The sequence below is a fragment of the Xenopus laevis genome, chromosome 4S, assembly GCF_017654675.1.
Source record: "Xenopus laevis strain J_2021 chromosome 4S, Xenopus_laevis_v10.1, whole genome shotgun sequence".
Lineage (NCBI taxonomy): Eukaryota > Metazoa > Chordata > Amphibia > Anura > Pipidae > Xenopus > Xenopus laevis.
The window spans coordinates 105,728,542-105,750,947 of record NC_054378.1 but is presented as its reverse complement, the minus strand read 5'-3'; the positions used below and the strand labels follow the sequence as shown (position 1 = coordinate 105,750,947).

Genomic DNA, 22,406 nt, shown 5'->3' with positions numbered 1-22,406 from the left:
TTTAACAGAAAAGCAAGTACAGAATGAAGACCATTCTGTTTGCAACCAGAGCTGAAAGATATAGAGGTAGTTAAGAGATTAGTATACATGATGTATATGGCCACATGGAGGCCCGCAGGCCTATAGTCAGAGCCGTACCATAGACAAACATCAAGGACTATTAAATCAAGGATTACGTGGAACACTGGATATCCCAATGCGAATACTCTAGAAGGGGTAGTGTTTAGCAAGTGAGGGAATACAGGGTTATGGAAGATAGCTCATAGTACAAGTTGATCCAGGGACAAGTCCGATTTTGGAGTCAGGAAGGAATTTTTTTTTTCCTATAACAAAATAGGAGAGGCTTCAAATTGGGGTTTTTTTTCCTTCCTCTGGATCAACTAGCAGTTATGCAGGTTTAATTGCAACAAAGGTTGAACTTGATGGACTGTTACTATGTAAACAGCTGTAAGATAGATCCATTCATGTATTATTGGCCCCATATAATGGATTCAACACCTAAAAAAAATGGTTATTACTGGACAAGACTATGAACTCCCACATTAAGCCACAAATCATGGTTTGGGAATTTTTCTTTTAATTACCTCTTACAAAGATTAATTTCATCAAACAATTCATGATTCCCCCAAAAAACAACTAGTTTAACATAATTTAAAAACAGATTATATACTACATATCTACCTAACGCATAAATGCCCACTTCCCACACTTCTGCATGGAACAGGGCTGCAAATTCCTACCTTGTACTGTTACAAAAGTACAAATATTACAATAATTTAGTGATTTAAACACATTGAATTCACAAGGAGATCATCAATTATAGGTTGTTTAGCAATTCAGTGGGTTGGGTGTTTACAAGGGAAAATAAGCAACGTTTTCACGTGTTGTTTCCTTAAATAGGTTGTAATACATAAATGCATACAGTAGTTTATTGTTTAAAGAATATTCATGGACTATATGCAATCATTTTTGCTTACGTGAGAATAGCATGGAAGGTTTGTTTGTGATAAGGTGGTAGCGATGTTCCATTTATTCCCTAGACAGTGAAATAACCAATATGGCCTTGGAGACGGCAAATATGCATAAAAGTGATGGTACAATACAGTATTCCCTTGTTCCTTATGGTCTATTTAAGGAAATTAAGAAAGAAAAGATAGACAGAGAGACTTTGCTTATTTTACCTTTATACATACTTCCTTTCCCAGCCCCATAACTTCCATTTGTACATATATATCTCTCTCTAAGGGCAGATACACACGCTCGGATTCCGGGAGATGAGCCGCCCAGCGACAAATCTCTTCTTCTTTGGGGCGACTAATCTCCCGGAACTGCCTCCTGCCGGCTAGAATCTAAATCGCTGGCGGGGTGGCACTCGGAGCTCGTTTTCCGAAGTCACCCAAAGTTGCCTCACAAGGAAACTTCGGAAAATGAAGAGCTCCCGGTGCCATCCCACCGGCAATTTAGATTCTAGCTGAGGCAGTTCAGGGAGATTAGTCGCCCCATAGAAGAGGCGATTTATCGCCGGGCGACTAAATCTCCCCGAATCTGAGCGTGTCTCTGTCCTTATATATATATATATCTCTCTCTAATGGGCAGCTCGATTTATGTTGAGATAAACAGTGTCCAACTTCACCAAGTCAACAGAAAATCAATATGTTGACAGCCTCCCTGATCTCAGATGGGCAGGATTAATTAAGGAGCTGCAGAGATTTTTGAAAGGAGTCCCTCTCTCTGCCCATCCAACTCTATTGTTTGTATACGGCCATATTCTTTTGTGTTTATCATTTACAGGATCTTTTCTTGGGGTCAATGATTCCTTTCGTTCTTCTAGTGCCCCCTGATCCTCGCTAGGGAAGAGCAATTAGCCAGTGACAGAATGTTTCTTCCCAAAGTCTTGCAAGGTTTTGCCTTTTTGTTTTGTAGGTTCCCCTCTGGCCTCACCAGGCTCTTTTCTCCCTGCTGTCACACAGTCTCCTGCTTCTTCTCCCTTCACACTTAGACATCATTGTGCAGACTATTAATTAGTTAGGAAAACCTTTCCAAGTGTTGAGCTGAATTCCAGTTGAGAGGTGTGAGAGTGTTAGTGTCCCAGTGAGACAGAGCAGAGCTTAGAGGGGTGCACAGAGACTGACAAAGCCCTTTAGGTGGCTTTCACCAACTCTAGACGTGACTTGATTTGATGGCTAGAGGTTTTGTTCTGTCTGTAACACCAGCCAGGGACTTGTATGACTCCCCAGAACCAGTTTTGCACTTTTTGTGATTTCTGCAAGCTTAAGCTGTCTATCAGGGCACAACACAAGGGGCCAGTATTGGGCAGGGCTCTTCATTCTACATTTCAGCAATAATGGTACATTGAGAATGCAGCGTGACTTGGCCATTCACCATGCTATAGACAGCAATCCTTTAGATTCCACTCTGGTTTTCTGACGAGCAAATATTATAGAGAATCCCCATGTCACACACAAACACTACCTAAAAGTTACACTACACTGGCCCTGCAGCGACAAAATGTTGTATAACCTCCAAGCCCTAGGCATTTTTATCATTCAGAATTCCTACTCATCCCTTTACTAACTAGGACGATGGGTCTGCTGCCACCATTATTACAATCTTGGACCTGCTTATGACTATAATATGTAACTCATTCCCCCCACTAGGATATCTATCATGACTTCATGACACCAAATCTGTTGCTCCCTCTACGGCTCCATCCCACCAAACCTCTATTTATTTCCCATGCTACCTCTACTGTGGAATACTTATGCAGATTTTGGGGCCATTATAACACTTACAAAAAAAACCTTTATAGGTATTAAGTTCCAAAATTCTATTTACATGTTACACTCTGTATTTGTGAAGACTGAGATCGTATTGCAAGACCGCATACAGATCCTGATACTGGCTTGTGCTGTAGGTTCCTTTTAACAGCAAGGAGATAAAATGCTCGGATCTGGACCTCCAAGCACCATATGAATCCAACATATGCTAAAAACACACAAGACACCGATTTATTTCCCCTTTATCTTGCATCTTTCAAATGTCCAGATGAAATGTGGTATAGCCTTGTTCAGTTCTAACGATACAGACGGAGGTATCTGCTACCCATGGAGTATGTCCCCTAATGCTACAGGATGAGACAGGAAGGAAGCAAGTCCCTCTCTTATTAGCACAGGGACATGTAGCTTCTGTATTCTTCCAGTTCTACAGTTAATAGCAGACACATTAATGCCACCACAACAGGTCCTTCCAGGGGTGCATTAAACAAGTCTATCCTCAAATGGCAACCATAACTATGATGTGCCAGCACTGAAATCACCATGATGGGTGAAGTCCCATTTTGGAGAAGGAATGGGGGGAGTAAGTAGTGATATTTCAAAGGTTAGTGGCTTCCACCACTTTTACTGCTTCCAGTTGCCCAGTCAATGATGATAAAGCTCAGGCTCATGATCATAAACAGGATCCCCAGGACGGCAAAGCACGCAGCCTATGGTAAAGCAAAAAAGAGAGTGAAGTTTAAATGGAGGCGAAAGTATAAAGTGTTAGACGTGGATTTAATAGTTTTAATGGGTTTGGAACATTAAAATAATGCAGTATCACTCTACCTACCAATATTTTGGGTGTGGATTTTGTAGGTTCCTTGTCTTTCGGCATAATTCGAATATAGAAGATGGCTGGGAAAATGAAGATAAGGCATGGAGCAGATGTGGCACCTGGAAAGAAATGAAAGGCACATATGTGATGTCAAAAGAACTGGGTATAAAGACTAAAGGTGGCCATTCACGGAGAGATCCGCTCGTTTGGCGATGTCGCCAAACGAGCGGATCTCTCCCCGATGAGGTGGGCATTATCGGGCTAATCTGATTGTGGGCCCAACAATCGGATCCTAACGAATAGTAATGGGCGTTCGGATCGTGGGACCGCATCAACGAATAGATGCGGCCGCGATCCGACGTGATTTTTTTGTCCCATCTGATCGAGATCTGGCCGACTTTCGGCCAAATCTCGATCGGTGAAGCCCATCGGGGGCCCCCATAACCGGGCCAATAAGCTGCCGACACGGTCTGTCGGCAGCTTTTATCGGCCCGTGTATGGCCACCTTATGGCTCATGGTTCCCAAAATCCAAGTCAACATTTCTAACATGCACTCTCATAATGAGGTTTCATATTACTACTAATGGCTAATACTAATGGCTAGGTAAGGACTGGAGCATTAGGAGGAACACACCAAATAATATTCTATGATAGTAGCAGATGAAAGAAAATACACAGTAACTTACCAATTATGCCAAAGATTCCAAGTATAGTTGGTGCAAAAATAACCAGAAGATTAATCATTGTGAGCAGCAGCACTGCAATGATGGTGTGTCTGATCCAACTAAACTCCTTGTTCTGGAACAGCATGTGCTGAATGGCACGTCTCACCTAAAGGGGCACAAGAGCAATGAAATAAACTTGACGGAAAAAGTAAGTTAAATAGCTGTGGCATCTCACTGGCGCTCTTATCCAGGTATTTCCTTTAATACCCATCATACAAGGTCAGTCGCCGGATTTCAACCAAAAAACTGCTACAAAGATGTCTGTGTACATTTATGTTATCTCTGCATGTCAATTACATACATCCCTTTACTCCATCGAAATCTGCTCAGCTGGCACTAATGATCTGGACCTACAAGTAAACATTCACTTCCATACACAAATCCAAATAATACCACCTTTATTTTCCCCTGCGTCTGTAACTCAAATGGATTCTTTCTACTTACCGGGAACAACACTATGGGGACAGTGAGAGTGACAGCTGTGAGCACTGCCACTCGCACACACAGGATCAGGATATCGAATTGATCCACATAGCTGTATGTGTGCAGGAGCTCGGACTCCACATGATCTGCAAAAGCAATCAGATACAGAGGGTTAATGATAGGAGAGATGCTGGGGAAACCTTGCGATGCTTATATAGAACTCATGGGCAAAGAACTAGTGATGTGTGAAATTATTCACCAAGTTTCACCACGAAAATTATGCACGTAGACTCTAATGGGTGAAAAAAATGTGTATAGGCATAGATAATGTTTTCGGCAAGCTTGGGCCATTTCCCAAATTTTACGGCAAAGCCAAATGGATCAGGTCCGCCCATCACTACTCCTAACAAATTGTGATAGCACTGCCCTCAACATACGTAAAACAACAACATACTTGCAGTGCCAATGTTGAGGATGTCTGTCTACTGGAAAATCAAGAAAATATAAAAAAAAAGCCTTGCTTAAAGGAACCGTAACATCAAAAAATTTAGGGGGCACATTTACTAAGCTCGAGTGAAGGATTCGAAGTAAAAAAACTTTGAATTTCAAAGTTTTTTTTGGGTACTTTGACCATCGAATAGGCTACTTCGACTATGACTTTGAATAGAACGATTCAAACTAAAAATCGTTCGACTATTCGACCATTCGATAGTCGAAGTACTGTCTCTTTAAAAAAACTTTGACTACCTACTTCGCCACTTTAAACCTACCGAGCACCAATGTTAGCCTATGGGGACCCTCCCCATAAGGTTTCCATAAGGTTTCTAAGCTTTTTCTGATCGAAGGAAAATCCTTTGATCGATGGATTAAAATCCTTTGAATCGTTCGAAGTATTTGCGGTAAATCCTTCAACTTCGATATTTAAAGTCGAAGGATTTTACTTTGAATGTCGAATATCGAGGGATAATTAACCCTCGATATTCAACCCTTAGTAAATGTGCCCCTAAGTGTTTTAAAGTAATATAATGCAGTGTTGCCCTGCACTGGTAAAACTGGTGTGTTTGCTTCAGAAACACTACTATTGTTTATATAAATAAGCTTCTGTGTAGCAATGGGGGCAGCCATTCAAAGGAGAAAGGGTTCAGGTTACACAGCAGATAAGCCCGTAGAACATAATGGTGTTATCTTTTATCCACTATTTAACCTATGCCATAGAGACATTTTACAAATTCCGCTATGGCTACACAGCAGCTTCTTTATATGAACAAAAGTAGTGTTTCTGAATCAAACACATCAGTTTTACCAGTGCATGGCAACAGTACATGATATTTTCACTACTTTAAAACACTTTAATTTTTTGGTGTTACTGTTCCTTTAATGGAGCCTCTTTACAGAATCAGTATTATTTTAGTGTTAAGTAATTTAATGCATTAATACAGTGTTTTGTTTATCCTTTTATATGGGACTAATAATCTATTATTCTACCAGGCCCTAATGAATGGCTGTTTCATGCAGTATCCACTAATTTTGTGCTTATCTTGCCACTACAGGTATGGGATCCGTTATCCTGAAACCCGTTATCCAGAAACCCCCGAATTACGGTAAGGCCGTCTCCCATAGAATCCATTTTATCCAAATAATCAACATTTTTAAAAATTATTTCCTTTTTCTGTGTAATAATAAAACAGTAGCTTGTACTTGATCCAAACTAAGATATAATTAATCCTTATTGGAGGCAAAACCAGCCTATTGGGTTTATTTAATTTTTACATGATTTCTAGTAGACTTAAGGTATATAGTTATGTGGAAAACCTTTGGTTCCGAGCATTCTGGATAACAGGTCCCCTACCTGTATCAGGGAAAATTTGTGCCCTCGCCAACAGAACCCAATCAAATCTTTAATCTCATTCCTAACTAGTGTCAAGCTTTTATCTGGTTGGTACTAATAACTGCATTGGTGAAAAATACCACTGCTCTTTTGCATTTTCCTGTTTTTCTCATCTTCCTATAATTCCTTTGGCTCCTAAATATAAATAAAATAACTTTAGCACCATTAACCTACCATTGAAGGTGAGGTATCCAAAGAGAGCAGCGAGGAAATACATGCAATACATGACAGCAATGGAGATATTAGATACACGTTGCATCTTCTTCTTGGAGGGGCTGGGGGAAAAAAAAAAAAGTACAGTTGAAAAATGTCCTGTATAAAAACATTAGCATCTCACAAGCTGAGGCCGATGGAACAAGGGAAGTTTTAAGGCACACAGAATAGCTCTCTCCACCTGTGGCACACATGAAGATTCAGGGGAGATTAGTCGCCCATCGACAAATCTCTTCTTCGGGCGACTAATCACCCAGAAATGCCTTCCCGCTGGCAAAAATACGAACCGACAGCTGGATGGTATGGGAATTGCTTTGGATTTCCGAAGTCGCCCGAAGTTTCCTCATGAGGCAACTTCGGAAATGTATGCCATCCCGCCGGCGATTCATTTTCTTGCAACGGAAAGGCACTTGGGGAGATTAGTCGGACGAAGAAGGGGAGATTTGTCACTGGGTGACTAATCTCCCCCTGAATCTTCACGTGTGCCACCACCCTTACAGCTCAATCAAACGCACATGAAATACTACAAACAGCCAATAGAAACAAGAGAAATTCCTGGTTCCTCATTCCAATAGGCTGCACATTAACACGGATCACTGCCTGAAAGGTCACATACAGCAGTCCCTGCCAATGAACAGAATTAAAACTTGACTCCCACCCAGGAACTTCTCTTTCCTGTATACTTACTCTTTCAGCTCAGTATATATGGGCAGAACCTCTGGGTGGCACACAAAGGCAAAGGCCATAATGGGAATTGTATATGCCGTCTACAGAGAGAGTAAAACAACAGCATGAAGGGGTGCACCTGCAGCCATGTGGGTATGAGAAACTTGCTAGTGTCTGAATTAACAAGAGGAAGGGGCATAGTGTGGGCATCAGTGTTGCCCACTCAGGCCACCTCTGTTATTACCTGTGAGTTTAAGGTGAACATCTTGGGTTCACATTCGCCTGCCTCAGCTTCTGTGATTTCAATGTGGCCGTTCTGATACGCATGGCCTACTGCCGCCAGGCTCATATTCCCCAACATTGTGCCATTGGCATTAGCCCAGTCAAGAGGGCAGGGAATCTGAAACTTCTTATACATAACCTGAAAGAGAGGAGGATGATGAGAGCAGTCAAGGATCAACACAATCATATGGAAGAAATGTATCATGAAGGGTGAGAAAGGGAAAGCTTGCCCAGTTCAAGAGGTGGCCATGGTAATGAAGAAGAACCTGAAAGGAATGTGGTGTGTTTGTGAGAGACATGGGGAGTGGGAGATATGAAAACAGAGTGGACATTGGTAGAATAGATGGAGAGAGAATGGATCCTTGCAATCTGACCTTAGTGCACATACACAGGGTAGGAAAGTGCTATGCTGGGCACAGGAGAATAGAACATTATGGGGTTTGGAGCTGCTGAATTCACAACACTCACCGAGCATAGAAAGAAAATCATACAGCTGAGAGAAAAGCCGCTGGCATATCCCAGGTACCCTGCAGAGAGAAATCAGAAGATCATTTTATAAATGGCTTTGTCTAGAGAGGTTTTCTTGCTCACATCTACCATTAGGGAAGTTCTGGGAAAATTCCTTCTGCTGGCGCCTAGGCACCGTAGCAAAGAGACCATCACTGTTAGGGTGAGAAGGGCTACAAGGAGCTGAATAGCTCTTCTCAATGCAAGATGGGCCGTGAAAACCTCCTTAACACAGAATCTGCCTCATGCTACTCCCATAGCACTGCCTTAAAATCCAAAGTGAAAGGCTTTGACCTTCTCTTAAAGAAGAAGGAAAGGGATGGGAGGGGGGAAAAGGGATAGAGTAGCAAACTGAGCATGCTCAAGCCCTAGCCCTGGAGGTTTATGCTGAAAACAGGAAGTCTGATACAGAAGCCCATGTGTACACAATAGAAGGATAAAAAATGAGTTTCTTTTGACAAAGGAGCAGGATTATTTTAAGGATTTACTGGTGTATTTATATAGACCCTTCTGATAAGATAATTTCTGATAATTTTAGCCTTTCCTTCTCCTTTAAAGAATATGGGTTCTGTCCGGGCCACTGCTACACAGCCAGGGAGAAGTGGCAAGAGATGGTGCACACCAACACCACTGTACCATTCTACTGTTTTCATCAGGTACAGAGAAGTAAGCTGTATTTAGGTGTAAGGGAAGGGTGGCCAGTATACAGGGGTTTTGTTGTCCTAAAGAATATTTCTGCTGCAACCTAAGGCCTATATGTCTAAGAACAAACATGTTGAGAATGAATGGTCTGTGCAGACAAAACGCTTTCCCTTTCTACATCATCTATCAGAAAACAACCTTTCACTTGAATTGAGAAATCTAATATCAGCATCTGCACACAATAGGAAATACACAAAAGGGCGAATTTTTGCCTAAGAAGTCTTTGCCACACTTTCCACAACTTGGTCAGCCGCAAATTCCCTACAACTATGCTAATTCAATAAAATGCGAAGTTACGTCTTGGCAGCTGAATGCTGGTGAAGTTTCGCTCGCGAGCATTTCATAGCGAACTTTCGCTAGCATTGATTTCTTCCAAGAGAAACTTCGTTATTACACTTACGCCAATTTGAATAGGGCGGGTACATATAGGACGTATAGACTTCTTTATTACAGATGTTGGTGCAAATGCTTGAAGTGGCCACTTATTATTACACATGTCCAAGGAAGCAAAATAAAGATTTAAAGAGATCCTCTAATTCCCTAGACATGAGCTCACCCTAAAACAAATTTGACATGCCCCTCAAATGGTAAAGGTTAAAACAAAAATTTGTAATAGTGACAACTTTTAAAGACAATCCCGCTTTAAAAGATGAAAAAACGCCAGCATTTTTTATCATTTCAATAACTTTTCGGCATACAGGATATGATGTCACTGACATAAGATTGAGGAGGATGTAGCTTCATCTTATCAGTTCACCAGGTCTAAGGTGGCGAAGGAAACTCTGGCGAAAGAAGTTACATTTTGTAATATTTGCCCTTTAGTGAATTTGCAGAGTAACGATCTTTCGCCTGAGCAAAAATTTGCCTGGCAATATGGCGTGAAACTGCGATATTGACTGTCTCTTTTTCTAGCAAATTGTCCTCTATGCCGGTTAGTAAATTGGCAATGTCCCTGCGAATGGGATTTCTGTAGAGTTTTCGCTGGCGACGGGCACTTAACACTGTGGGGCAGATTTACTAAAGTGCGATCATTCTGCCAATGAGATTGCTGCCATACTCACCCAGTTGTTTCATCAGTGCCAGGGGTAGGATGATGGCGATGGAGACCATGACTACCAAATAGTTGCCATTCAAATACCAATCTCTAGAACAGGGATACATATCAATTAATGGGCAAGAATCAAAGGTGTGGGAAGTGTGACTAATGGAATGAATGCACATACAATAGACTAAGGGTGGCCCAATGGAATTTGAAAGATGGCGACCACAGCACAATGTTGAAGGGAGACATAAGCAGGCAGTAGCCTGGCCTGTATGTAACAGGGCCTCAGTAGGACACATGGAAACATACTATACTGTATTCATTACTGGGCTGAGGGCACAGACTTTGCTTGGAGATGTAAGAGGATACATCTTTTCCACCATCCCCCATAGGTGCCTGGCAGGCTTGTTGTATTTTTCCACTGCTCTCTGTCCTCTCCCCATACTGTGTTATTTTTAGGTGCTGTGAGTGAATACATAGCTGGACGTCTCTGCTATCTCTCAATAAGGAGACATAGGAGTCATGGGGCTGTGCAGAGAACACAAAGTGTAAGGGGTAACTGGAGAACAGGGAACGTATTGTGTGGTAACCTGACCTGAACATGCCTATCACACACGGCCGACAATAACAATAACAAAGATCGACGCAGAGAAGAGAGACGTGAAGCAGGAGGAAAGAAGAGAGGGCAGAAATAAGAAGTAATGTATATCAGTCAGTTAGGAGAAGCAAAGCTACCAAGGCAGTTTATTGCCAATAGATTAGCCACAATATTGCAAGCTAGAACCCTATATTTATTCTTTAATTTGCTTAACCATACCTGAGTAAATAGCTCTAGAAACTCTCTGTTGGTTTAGGATAGTAGTTGCCATATTAGCTTGGTGTGACATCACTTCCTGCCTGAGTCTCTCCTTGTTCACTCATTGTTCTGGGCTCAGATTAGAGCAGGGAGGGGAGGAGCAAACTGAGCATGTTTAAACCCATGCCCTGGAGTTTTAACCCGAAAGAAGGAAGTCCGATACAGGAGCCCATGTGTACACAATAGAAGGAAAGAAATGCAGAGTTTCTTTTGACAGAGGACTCAGAGCAGCATTACTTTGAGGGTTTACTGGTGTATTTATATAGAACTTTCAGATAAAGCTTACTCAATTTTAACCTTTCCTTCTCCTTTAAGTAAGAGCTTCCCAGACCAGTGAATGGAAGGTGCAGCCTGATGGCAAGACAGGGTTAAACCCTATATTTACTGCCGAGTACCCCCGGAATGATAGCGGGAAGTGTCCATATTATAACAATGTTACAGGCCTGGCTATATGCTGCGCTACAATGGGGGGCTTATCTATGCAGACATCTTTCATGAGGCGTGTAGTGGGTAAGGGTGTCATAAGGGTCTATTGATTGGGAGCATTGTATTGAATATGAATGCCTAAACCAGATCGGACAGCATTTAAATATATTTGTAGACCATTTGTGTGTAGGTAATGTTGTAACCCAAGGAGCTGCTTCTGTTCTTCTGATCCGAGGGTAATACAGAAAGAGAGTGAGAGAAATGGAAGGTTGTCTAAGTAATAACCCATAACATAATGGATAGATCCTACTGCACCTCTGTATTTCCTAGAAATCTGTTACTGTTCTTGTTGAGTTGGACTACTAGCTGTTGTAGTTCAGCAACATCTGGAGATCTGCAAGCAGCTAAAGCAGTGATGATAGTCCTGCCCCCACCCAAGCACTGGTAAAATGCAATCATAATCTTATCTATGTAACAGATTCTCTCAACAGCTAAAGACCTACAGGTTTGACATTTCTTGATGTCCCAATAGCCTACAATGAAAATGTGTAGGGGAGGGAGGAAGGTAAAAATGAATAGAAAGAAGGGCAGAGGGGAAGTGCAGAGAAGAAGCTGAAGGGGACAGATCAGGACAGAACCGCTGTCATATCCAATAAGGCAGCCAATGTGCTTGCTGGGGATTTAGAAGTGAAGAGCTTCATATACAGCTGCAGTTTTCTACATTTCAGCTCTCAGTCGCTCTAGCAGACAGAGGGTGTCCTATGAGATAGTCAGTAACACACAGGCTTTAATACATATCCAAAATTGGGCTAGGGTCTGTGCCAGGACAAATAGGCCAGGACTCAAGGGACTTACTGCTTCAGAGAGATGCCTATAATAGCTCTCCCTTGGCCACTATGCAGGACTTGGATTAGGAGAACGTGCAGATTTCAGTAGACGTGCAAATGGGAAGCTCAGAGTTCTCCTGTTTTTAACATTGTGTGGATGAATTATCTAGAGGACAGGTATCCGCTCAGCATGTCATGTCTTATTTTCCCAGGATTCCCAGCACTGCAATATTTCTTTCAGGCCCCCCATCCCCAAATCACAGATGACCCATGTTGTGAGCACCTGCAATTTTGCGACCCCTGCATCAAGAGCCGCAAATAAATGCTCACCCCAAAACTCCTAATTGCCTCCTAAAAGCCTAATTGCCTTTCAAGCTGGGCTTTTAGATGCATCTAAAATCATATGACCCACATCGCAGTAATTGAAGTGAGATGAGAAAACATTTAAGACTCCACTTTAACTTACGATGTTTTCTCTGAGAGATTGAGGAATGTCTGGATGACAAGTGGAAGCTCTGACTTCACAATGTACAGATAACTAGACATGGCTGTAGAGAATAGAACAGTTGCGTGAGTTCGATGTTCACCGCTTCTAAAAAGATACACTTTATAGTATAAAGAGACTATATTCACCTCCAATATTCTGCAACGTTATAGCAATACCAGCAGCCATCTTTCCTGGAGTCCCAAACGCCTTATATCCCAGTTGCTCATAGGCACGGATACCTACAGGAGAAACAAACTAGGTGAACAGACAGGACAGATACAAAGGCACAGATTTATATCATATACCGTATATACTCGAGTATAAGCCGTCCCGAGTATAAGCCGAGGTACCTAATTTTACCTCCAAAAACTGGGAAAGCTTATTGACTAGAGTATAAGCCTAGGGTGAGAAACGCAGCAGCTTCTGGTAAGTTTTAATCAAAAAATTGAGGGTTTCTGCTCCCATTGGAGGTGCCGGCATCTCGTTTTTGGATGCCGGCACCATTCTTGGACGTTGGTGAATATTCTTGGAAACTATTCTTGGACGCTGGCGACTATTCTTGAGCGCCGGCGATCGTTTTTGCGCTTGACCCGAGTATAAGCCGAGGTAGAGTTTTTCAGCATATTTTGGGGGCTGAAAAACTCAGCTTATACTCGAGTATATACGGTACACCTGGGTATTGAATTAGCAGCAAACGACTGACATTTTGGTTCTTGAAAGAAAATCTTTGTCTGTGCCATCCTAATATACCATGATTCTGAAAAAAGGCATCTACTGGCATTCTAAAACAGTGCCATTCAGTGTCGGACTGGAGGGTCCGAGGCCCACCGGGGCTTCAAACAAATGGGCCCCCACCCAGGGTTGTTTCGCCAATGAGGCCAGTTGAAGCTGTCGCCTTAGGCGGCAGCGCCCCACTAGGTACCAGGGGGCGGCAAAAATGCTGCTCCTGGTACTTTAAGAGCGAATTTCCAGGGGAGGGGGGGGGCAGTAGCAACTGGATCGCCCCTGCCCCCACCCCCCTCCGGGCCCCCAGCCACGACCCCCCTTCAGGTCCTCCCACACTGCCGCAACCCAGTCTGACCCTGGTGCCATTATCACATGGATACCTTTTAAACGAGAACTAAACCCTTAAACTCTTGGACTGGTACATAACCCCAAAATATAATGTGTAGCGTTTCTACCCTCCTTCTTTGTTAAGCTTTAGTTCTCCTTTAAAGGGGAACTGTCACAAAAATGTTATATAAGCGACAGCATACTGAAATAAGAAACATTCTAAAAACAACCAATTAAAAATTCTGTACCATTTCTGAAATAATCACGTTAATCTTCACTATCCCTCTCTCAGCATCTGTTTCTCTACGTTCTGTCTTCATGCAGCAGTTGGGTGTCAGATAATCATTGACATTTAGATCCAATATACTGTATGTTATAGGGGGCTCCTTTTGTCTAGAAGATGTATTAGAGCTCACACTAAAACACCAGACATCATGTCTCTCTACATGCAAGGATTGTGCAAAAGGCAGTTATTTTGTTAGATTTTGTTTGTACTGGAATCAGTTATTTGAGTGAGCTCTAATACATCTGCTAGGAAAGGGAGCCCTCCTATAAGATATATTGGATCCAACTGTCAACGAATATCTGACACCCAACTGCTGAATGAAGACAGAATGAAGAAAAACAGATGCTGAGAGAGGAATAGTGAAGATAAACTTGATTATTTCAGAAACTGTGCAGAATATTTAATTGATTGTATTTAGAAAGTTTCTATTTTTCGTATGATGAAGCTTATTTTACATTTTCATTTTTGTGATAGTTCCCCTTTAATGGAAATGAGGTTCAGTGGTCAGAACTGCAGTCTTATAGCAATGGAGTCTTGAGTTTGATTCCACCCAGGGCACTCTTTTGTATGTTCTCCCCCATATTTCCTAAAGGCATCCTTCCACTTTCCAAAAAATATACAGGCAAATTAACTGGCCACTGATGACACAGATCCTAGTGACTGTGATTTTATCACTGCGTGTTGGCATGGCCCACAAACACTCTGGCACTGCCACTCTAAGGAGATACATAGAGGAAAAAGCTGTATCACAAGCGGTTTGGCCAGCTCAGTGCCAGTTTATAATGGGGAGGGTGAGTGAGTACTACTCAGTTCTGCCCCACTTACCCACAATTCCTGATGCTTTTAGCAGTAGGTGGATAGAGTAGCTGGACAGCAGTGCCACAGCAGTCAGGAGGAAACTGTGGGAAAGAAATGTCACATATAAAAACTGTAACTCTCTGCAGACACAGCAGTCATATTTGGAGTTTACAGTAGCTGTTTGATATTCTTGCTGTAAGGACTCCCCACCACATTCTTCTTTCTGCTTCAAATTGAAACAAATGAGCCATGGAAATACTGGTATGCACTTTGCATGGTTAATATACAATGCCAGGTCCATGTATACACACAACAAACAATTATATATATATATCCATCCAATAAGTACATAATACATTTACACAGTATGTATGTGTCACGGACAAACACAGATATTTTCACTTTGCTGTCCCTGAGGCCTGGGAACAGACAGCTGGGATTTAATGGGAGGACAAGGTATACAAAGAATTATCTGTGCCAACTCCCACTGGCCGGCCAATCCCATTCTACAAGCCACGTGTAACCACTCACACACATAAAGAAACATAGTAAACAAAACTATTTACTGTACTTACTACTTCCCACCATTCTATGCTATATAAAAGAACTGCGCCTGTCAACACAATTCTTCATCCACAAATACACTAGTATTATAATTAGATCCCCTGTGCTTCAGCTAGACTCATAGCAACCCTGATATATGAAATGGACACCATTGTCAAAATAAAGTTAGTATTTGTGCCGGGTTAACTAAAGGGTGCATTTACTAAAGCAAGTACAATTTAAAAACACTTGCAAAACTACATCAGTACACACTTCTCTATGCTTACTCCTGGTAGTACCTAGTCTGCTGCATATAGTATATAGTATATAGCACACTTGACAACTCTAAGCTAATAGTTAGGTGGGTATTAATTGTAATGGACTGGGGAAAGTCTGCACTATCTCTGCTAGTTTTAGTTCATTTAGAACACAGAGTTGTGCAAATTTAGGCTGAATGCCTACACCCACTAAACAAGCATTTTTTATAATGTGGTCGAATTTACCTTCATATTTAAAAGCAGGGAAGTGTCTCACCTACAGGACAGAAGAGCCAAGGACCTTGTTTATAAGCGCCAGTGTGAGGCCACCTGCATAATCAGCAATGGAACTTTATTATACTCAAGAGACGTGCCAAGCCCCCTTGGATACACACAACTAGCAGCTTGTCCCTAATGCTTGGTGGCAGTGCCAGCCCTCTCATGCATACTAATGTCTGACCTATTCTCTCCTAATGTTCATGGCTGAGCCAGTTGTTTCTAATTTACTCAGCTCTGTCATCAGAAAGGTTATTGTCCCCTGATTATAAATAACCAGAGCCTGTCTCTTCCATTGAAATGGAAATACAAGCCTATAGTCCTGGTAGCCCCTAAATTAAATATTCCACCTCTTACTCAGCACAAACATCATTCCATGACATCTTTCATCAAATAATAGCAAACTACCCATTTCTCAAGAGGATGTGCCACCTTCCATTCTCAGTAGAGCTTCCTTCCATATTCTATTAGCTAGTGACTAGTGAAGTGCGGGTCGGCCTGATACCTGCAGGACCCAGGGGTTGGGCGGGTTTGGGCTAACGTCGCACTCTTCTCTGAGGGTGGCGGGCGGGTGCGGATTGAGCTCTTCTCCTGATCTCTCCCTGCCCCCCAACGTCAAATGCCGGCTTCCGGGTTCTTCTTTTATAGATGCTGCACCTGCTCGCCCCGCCCCTTTTGTGACATCATCAGCGGGGCGGCACTATAAAAGGAACCCAGAAGTCAGTCATGGACGGGCGTGGGTGGTCGGGTGTCGGGGGAAATCCCGACCCGCAAATCACTACTAGTGACTGCTTCAGCTTCCTCCTTCCTTGCCTGGGAATTCTTTGTAACCTACCTCAGTAAGGCAAAGGTAACAATTAACTGTTGGTACATTATGGGTCAGATTTATTAACAGTCGAATTGAAAATTCAAATTTTTTTTATGGTCAAAACTCTCAAATTCAATGTGAATTATCCAAACTCAACCCGAGTTTTAATTTGAATTCCGAGATTTATCACACTCTGGCCCTTTAAGAACTTGAATTCAACTATTCGCCACAGAAAATCTGCCGAGTTCACATATAAGTCAATCGGAGACGTCCAGGGACCCTTTTGGACATGTTAGTAGCCTTCCGGACATTTGCGAAAAAACTCGAATCGAGTTTAGTCAAATTCGAATCGAGTTTTCGGGTCTTGTAAAATTAATCCGAGTTTTATATAATCTATTTATTTTTGATAACTAACCCCCGAAGTCGAATTTCGAGTATATTCGATTCTAATGGAGTTTTAAAAAACTCACATGAATTCGAACTTCAATAAATGTGCCTCCAAATATTTAATGTGTTTTTTTTTTGAGGAATGCAGTGTACCCAGTTAATTCTCTTCCTACTCTGAAATATCTAAAATACTGATTCACAAGTCACATGTTGGAAGATTATAGGTTCTGCATGACTGAGGCGGCAACATTCATCTGCATATTGATGGGATTTTGAGTGGTGTTAAATAGGTCAGAAGCTAACAGGAAGGTGTGGTGGGTTAATATACTACAGGTCCAGCCTCCAGAGCATTACAGAGAAAAAACAGCATTCTAGATCTGGGAAAACACGTTATATAGGGCTCACAACACCGTGGTTTAGAAATGGCTGTAGCTAGCAAGAGCTATCGGTAATACCAGACATAGCAGATCTAGACCAGTAGAGAAATGTAGGCCAAGAATTCACTCCTACACTTCTTGGATGTGGCTCGACCCAGGTGCAGGCACATGCTGCAGATTTCAGCACTAAAATGCAATTTCTCACATAGTGACAAAATCTGCCATATTTGAGCGCACTCAGCCCAACCTAATTTCTCGGATACAAGGCACATCCGAGAAGTGTAGGAGTGGAGTGGATTTTTGGCCTGCTGCTACTGCTGGCATTAGACTAAGGGGCAGATTTATTAAGGGTCGAAGTGAAAATTCAAATTAAAATTTTTTTTTGGTCAATACTCTCAAATTCAAATTGTGAATTATCCAAACTCGATTCGAATGTCAAGATTTATCATACTCTGGCCCTTTAAGAACTTGAATTCGACTATTCGCCACCTTAAACTGCCGAATTGCTGTATAAGTCAATGGGAGAGGTCCGGGGATCAATTTGGTGATGTTTGCTGCCTTCCTGACATTCGATTTTTTAAATTCGAATCGAGTTGGCATCAATTTGATTTTATGAATACATTTTTAATGGTCGAATTTCAAATTTATGAATTTGAAATTCGACCCTTGATAAATGTGCCTCCCCCTGTCACACTTTGTACTTACTACAACGAGATGCTCAGATTCTGGCAGCAGGTAAATCAGATAAAATAATTATATATAAATCTACATGATAAAAATACATAATCCTGCAACTTTCATCGTCTGACTTGACACAATGCACATTGTAGCATGCTACACCCTCACCTAAAACTTGCAGTTGTTCGTATGAATAACCCCATATGGGTGGATCATGACAAGACTAAATAGAGAGTCACACATTTTTTACCAGGTCTAGTAGTCCATAGCAACCATCAGTTGCTTGCTTTCTGGTGAGCAGGTAAATACCCACTGCTGATTGGTTGATATGGATTACTACACGATGCAAACGTTGTCTCCTGTTGCTGCACTGCTGCTTACTTTATAATGATGTAAGGCATGGGAAGGCTTCTGGATGATGCCAAAGAAAGACAGGGATAGCTGGGTGTCCATGTGTAGCACAACTATTTTTGTGCTTTGTGCACTACTTATGAATGATAACTCAGTAGTACTCAGTAAAGCAGTGTGAGGATGTAGTTATTCTGGGGACAGCTGAAGAGCCAGGTTAGTGAAAGAGATCAGTGTTATTACATCAGCTATTACAGATTAAAGGGCTGCAGTGCTTCTAGGAGGATGCTCAGTATTATTGGAGATTTTGGATGGCCGGTAGCAGTATCTGGAGACATTATATTGGGTACAGACTTCCTTTTACCCCATTCTTCCTCGTTCATTTACTGGTACTCACAGGAAAAGGATAATCCCAGTATTGGCCATAGCGTATGCCAGTCCCAGGATGCCGCTGCCCATGATTGCATTGCTGAGGTTAAACACTGACATGCCAAAGGACGTCTTTCCCTCAAACTGCAAAGACAAGAACAAAAGAACAATACATGGTTTCATTAAAGGGATACTATCATGATTTTTATGGTGTTGTTTTTTTTATTTCTAATTTACATTGCAAATAAATCACTCTACCAGATAAAATGTTATTCCTGAACCAGCAAGTGTATTTTTTTTAGTTGTAATATTGGTGTGTAGGCAGCCATCTCAGGTCATTTTGCCTGATCCTGTGCTTTCAGAAAGAGCCAGCACTTCATGATGGAACTGCTTTCTGGCAGGCTGTTGTTTCTCCTACTTAATGTAACTGGAGTCCAGTGGGACTTGGCTTTTACTATTGAGTGCTGTTCTTAGATCTACCAGGCAGCTGTTATCTTGTGTCGGGGAGCTGTTATCTGGTTACCTTCCCATTGTTCTGTTGGAAAGGGAGGTGGTGATATCACTCCAATTTGCAGTACAGCAGTAAAGAGTGACTGAAGTTTATCAGAGCACAAGTCACATGACCGAGGTCACCTGGGAAACTGACAATATGTCTAGCTCCATTTCAGATTTCAAAATGAAATATTAAAAAATCTGTTTGCTCTTTTGAAAAACGGGTTTCAGTGCAGAATTCTGCTGAATCAGCACTATTAACTGATGGGTTTTGACAAAACATGTTTTCCCAATATTCCTTTAATGTGACACTAATTTCCCAACCGGAAGTAGCAGGTTTATTGGTGCATTACTTATCCCTTGCTCAATAAGCTTCATAGCATAGGGATATTTAATGTTATATATATGCTGCTTTGCTGTCCAGCCTGAGCTCTTTCACTTACATCAGTGAAGTGTGGCTTCTCTTTCCCCTGGGCGTGCGGCAGGAACTCCTCCAGTTCTTGATTGTCATTTCCGCTAAAACTGTGAAAAATAATAATTTTTGCAAAGGAAGAAGGAATTGAGCAGCACATGCAAATTCAGAGCAGACAGCAATAAGGGAACTGGCGTTAGAATTCTATAATGGGAGGGTAAATGGGCAAGCATAATGGAGTCTAGAAATTCACACGGGAATGCACATTACATTCATTCAATGTAGAGCGGCACATATATGTGACAGTTGGAGGGTGCAAACATGAAAATGTAGGGTGGCAAATATAAGTGACAGCTGGAGAGTGCACCCTTGGGAATGTAGGGTAGCACATACTGTATATGTGACAGTTGGAGGGTGCAAACATGGGAATGTAGGGTAGCACATATATGTGACAGCTGGAGGGTGCAGGGAATGTAGGATGACATGTATTTGGGACAGCTGGAGGATGCAAGGAATGTAGGGTGCCACATATTTGGAACAACTGTATGTACTTAAGCAATGTCAGTCATAGAGAAACTAGGTTATCAGCATGAGTCTGTAAAGTATTTAAGTTATACAGGTATGGGACCTTTTTTCCAGAATGCTTGGGACCTGGGGTTTTCCAAATAATGGATCCTACCATAATTTGGATCTTCATACCTTAAGTATATTAGAAAATAATTTAAACATTAAATAAACACACGGGGCTGGTTTTGCATCCAATAAGGATTACTTATATCTTAGTTTGGATCAAGGACCAGGTATTGTTTTATTATTATTATAGAGAAAAGGAAATAATTTTTAAAAATCTGGATTATTTGGCTAACATGGGAATCTATGGAAGACGGTCTTTCCATAATTCAGAGCTTTCTGGCTAATGGTTTCCGGATGATGGATCCCATACCTATATAAAATGGATGAAGTAAAAAAAAATTGAACTTTGGGGTGATAAAAACAAAGCAAGGTTGAGGGTTTCAGCACTTTGTCATTACCTAGGTTCTGGGGTTTCTGTTCCTAAACCCCCTTTTCCATTCAGACCCATATCTACCATTTCCGTCTGTTTAGGAAACTCCATTGCTATGGGACTATGGGACAATCAGATTACTTTCCCTGTAATACAAAAGAACAGAAACACAAATGAATTCATTTTTCATTATACAGAAGAAGTAACAAGTGATTTTTCTATTTTCCTTGACCAAGTATATTATGCTGTGATTTAAGCACTTGTGTGGCTTTTTTTTCTATATTATATGGCCAAATAAATCTGTTTGGTTTTAGAAACAAATTGTCTATGTTCTATTTAATTTATTGTATTGACTGATATGTATCTTCCAGTGTATGACCAAGTTACGGGAATGAAAGACAAGGAACATATACTTATGAGACTTAGCACAGCACCAATAAGAGTTTTAAGGGATTCTGTCATGATTTTTATGATGTACTTTTTATTTCTAAATGACATTGTTTACACTGCAAATAATTCACTCCAATATAAAATTTCATTCCTGAATCAGCAAGTGTATTTTTTTTTTTATCTCAGCCATATCAGGTCATTTTGCCTGGTCATGAAAGAGCCAGCACTTCAGAAAGAGCCAGCACTTTAAGATGGAACTGCTTTCTGGCAGGCTGTTGTTTCTCCTACTCAATGTAACTGAATGTGTCGCAGTGGGACCTGGATTTTACTACTGGGTGCTGTTCTTAGATCTACCAGACAGCTGTTATCTTGTGTTAGGGAGCGGTTATCTGGTTACCTTCCCATTGTTCTGTTGTTAGGCTGCTGGGGGGAAAGGGAGGGTTGATATCACTCCAACTTGTAGTGCAGCAGTAAAGAGTGGTTAAAGTTTATCAGAGCACAGGTCACATTACTGGGGGCAGCTGGAAAACTGACTATGTCTAGCCCCATGTCAAATTTCAAGATTAAATATAAAGAAATCTGTTCGCTCTTTTAAGAAATGTATTTCAGTGCAAAATTCTGCTGAAGCAGCACTACTAACTGATGCGTTTTGAAAAAATTATTTTTGAGAAGATAGTATCCCTTTAAAGTAAAAAAGTTTAACATTGAACCCATGTCTATATATGTGCCATACTTGAATATGTTGTTAGAAACGAGTAGACATTTGTATTCAACCTCTGTGCCTATGCGTCTTCTTGTCCCAATCCCAGAAAATAAACAAGATAAAGTAAGTAAACTGAGTGGGAGGAGTGAATTCAGCTTGGAAGATAAATGAGACACACAAGAACAGACAATAGAGAGCAGAAGTCTGTGTGCAGCTCTGGGTATATGTGTTGCTTATAACAGATAAGAGTCCAGCTGTATCAGACCTAACACTCCCAGCATGTTACCATATATATATATATATATATATATATATATATATATATATATATATATATATATATATATATATATATATATATATATATATATATACACACATATATACATATACATATATACATATATATATACCTGCCTTACAGGTAGATTTACATGTGTGCTGATATAAAGACCTACATGTTGCCTTTCCGGGTGAATATTGCTCCCATACTCCTTTGTGCACATCATCGGTTTAGGTTAGAGGTGGGGAAGTAGACTTTGCTCTTTTGTAAAGAAAACCATTAAGTAGCCAGGAACTCTCACCCAGGGG

At 41.3% G+C, this 22,406-nt stretch overlaps 1 protein-coding gene across 1 annotated transcript in view; it reads right to left on the bottom strand.

Annotated features, from left to right (window-relative positions):
* Window positions 1-1,805: 1,805 nt before the first annotated feature.
* The window catches only part of slc38a3.S (solute carrier family 38 member 3 S homeolog), a 46,814-nt gene continuing 26,213 nt past the window's right edge, over window positions 1,806-22,406 (bottom strand). The window contains exons 2-16 of the mRNA XM_018261307.2: window positions 20,751-20,868; window positions 19,751-19,829; window positions 18,844-18,959; window positions 14,800-14,873; window positions 12,782-12,874; window positions 12,615-12,696; window positions 10,059-10,141; window positions 8,257-8,315; window positions 7,751-7,927; window positions 7,528-7,607; window positions 6,802-6,902; window positions 4,761-4,885; window positions 4,278-4,422; window positions 3,607-3,710; window positions 1,806-3,484 (exon numbers count right to left, since the gene is read on the bottom strand). Coding sequence (XP_018116796.1) covers window positions 3,380-3,484; window positions 3,607-3,710; window positions 4,278-4,422; window positions 4,761-4,885; window positions 6,802-6,902; window positions 7,528-7,607; window positions 7,751-7,927; window positions 8,257-8,315; window positions 10,059-10,141; window positions 12,615-12,696; window positions 12,782-12,874; window positions 14,800-14,873; window positions 18,844-18,959; window positions 19,751-19,829; window positions 20,751-20,833 — 1,506 coding nt within the window. The 5' untranslated portion in view covers window positions 20,834-20,868 and the 3' untranslated portion in view covers window positions 1,806-3,379. The remainder of the gene's footprint in view (window positions 3,485-3,606; window positions 3,711-4,277; window positions 4,423-4,760; window positions 4,886-6,801; window positions 6,903-7,527; window positions 7,608-7,750; window positions 7,928-8,256; window positions 8,316-10,058; window positions 10,142-12,614; window positions 12,697-12,781; window positions 12,875-14,799; window positions 14,874-18,843; window positions 18,960-19,750; window positions 19,830-20,750; window positions 20,869-22,406) is intronic.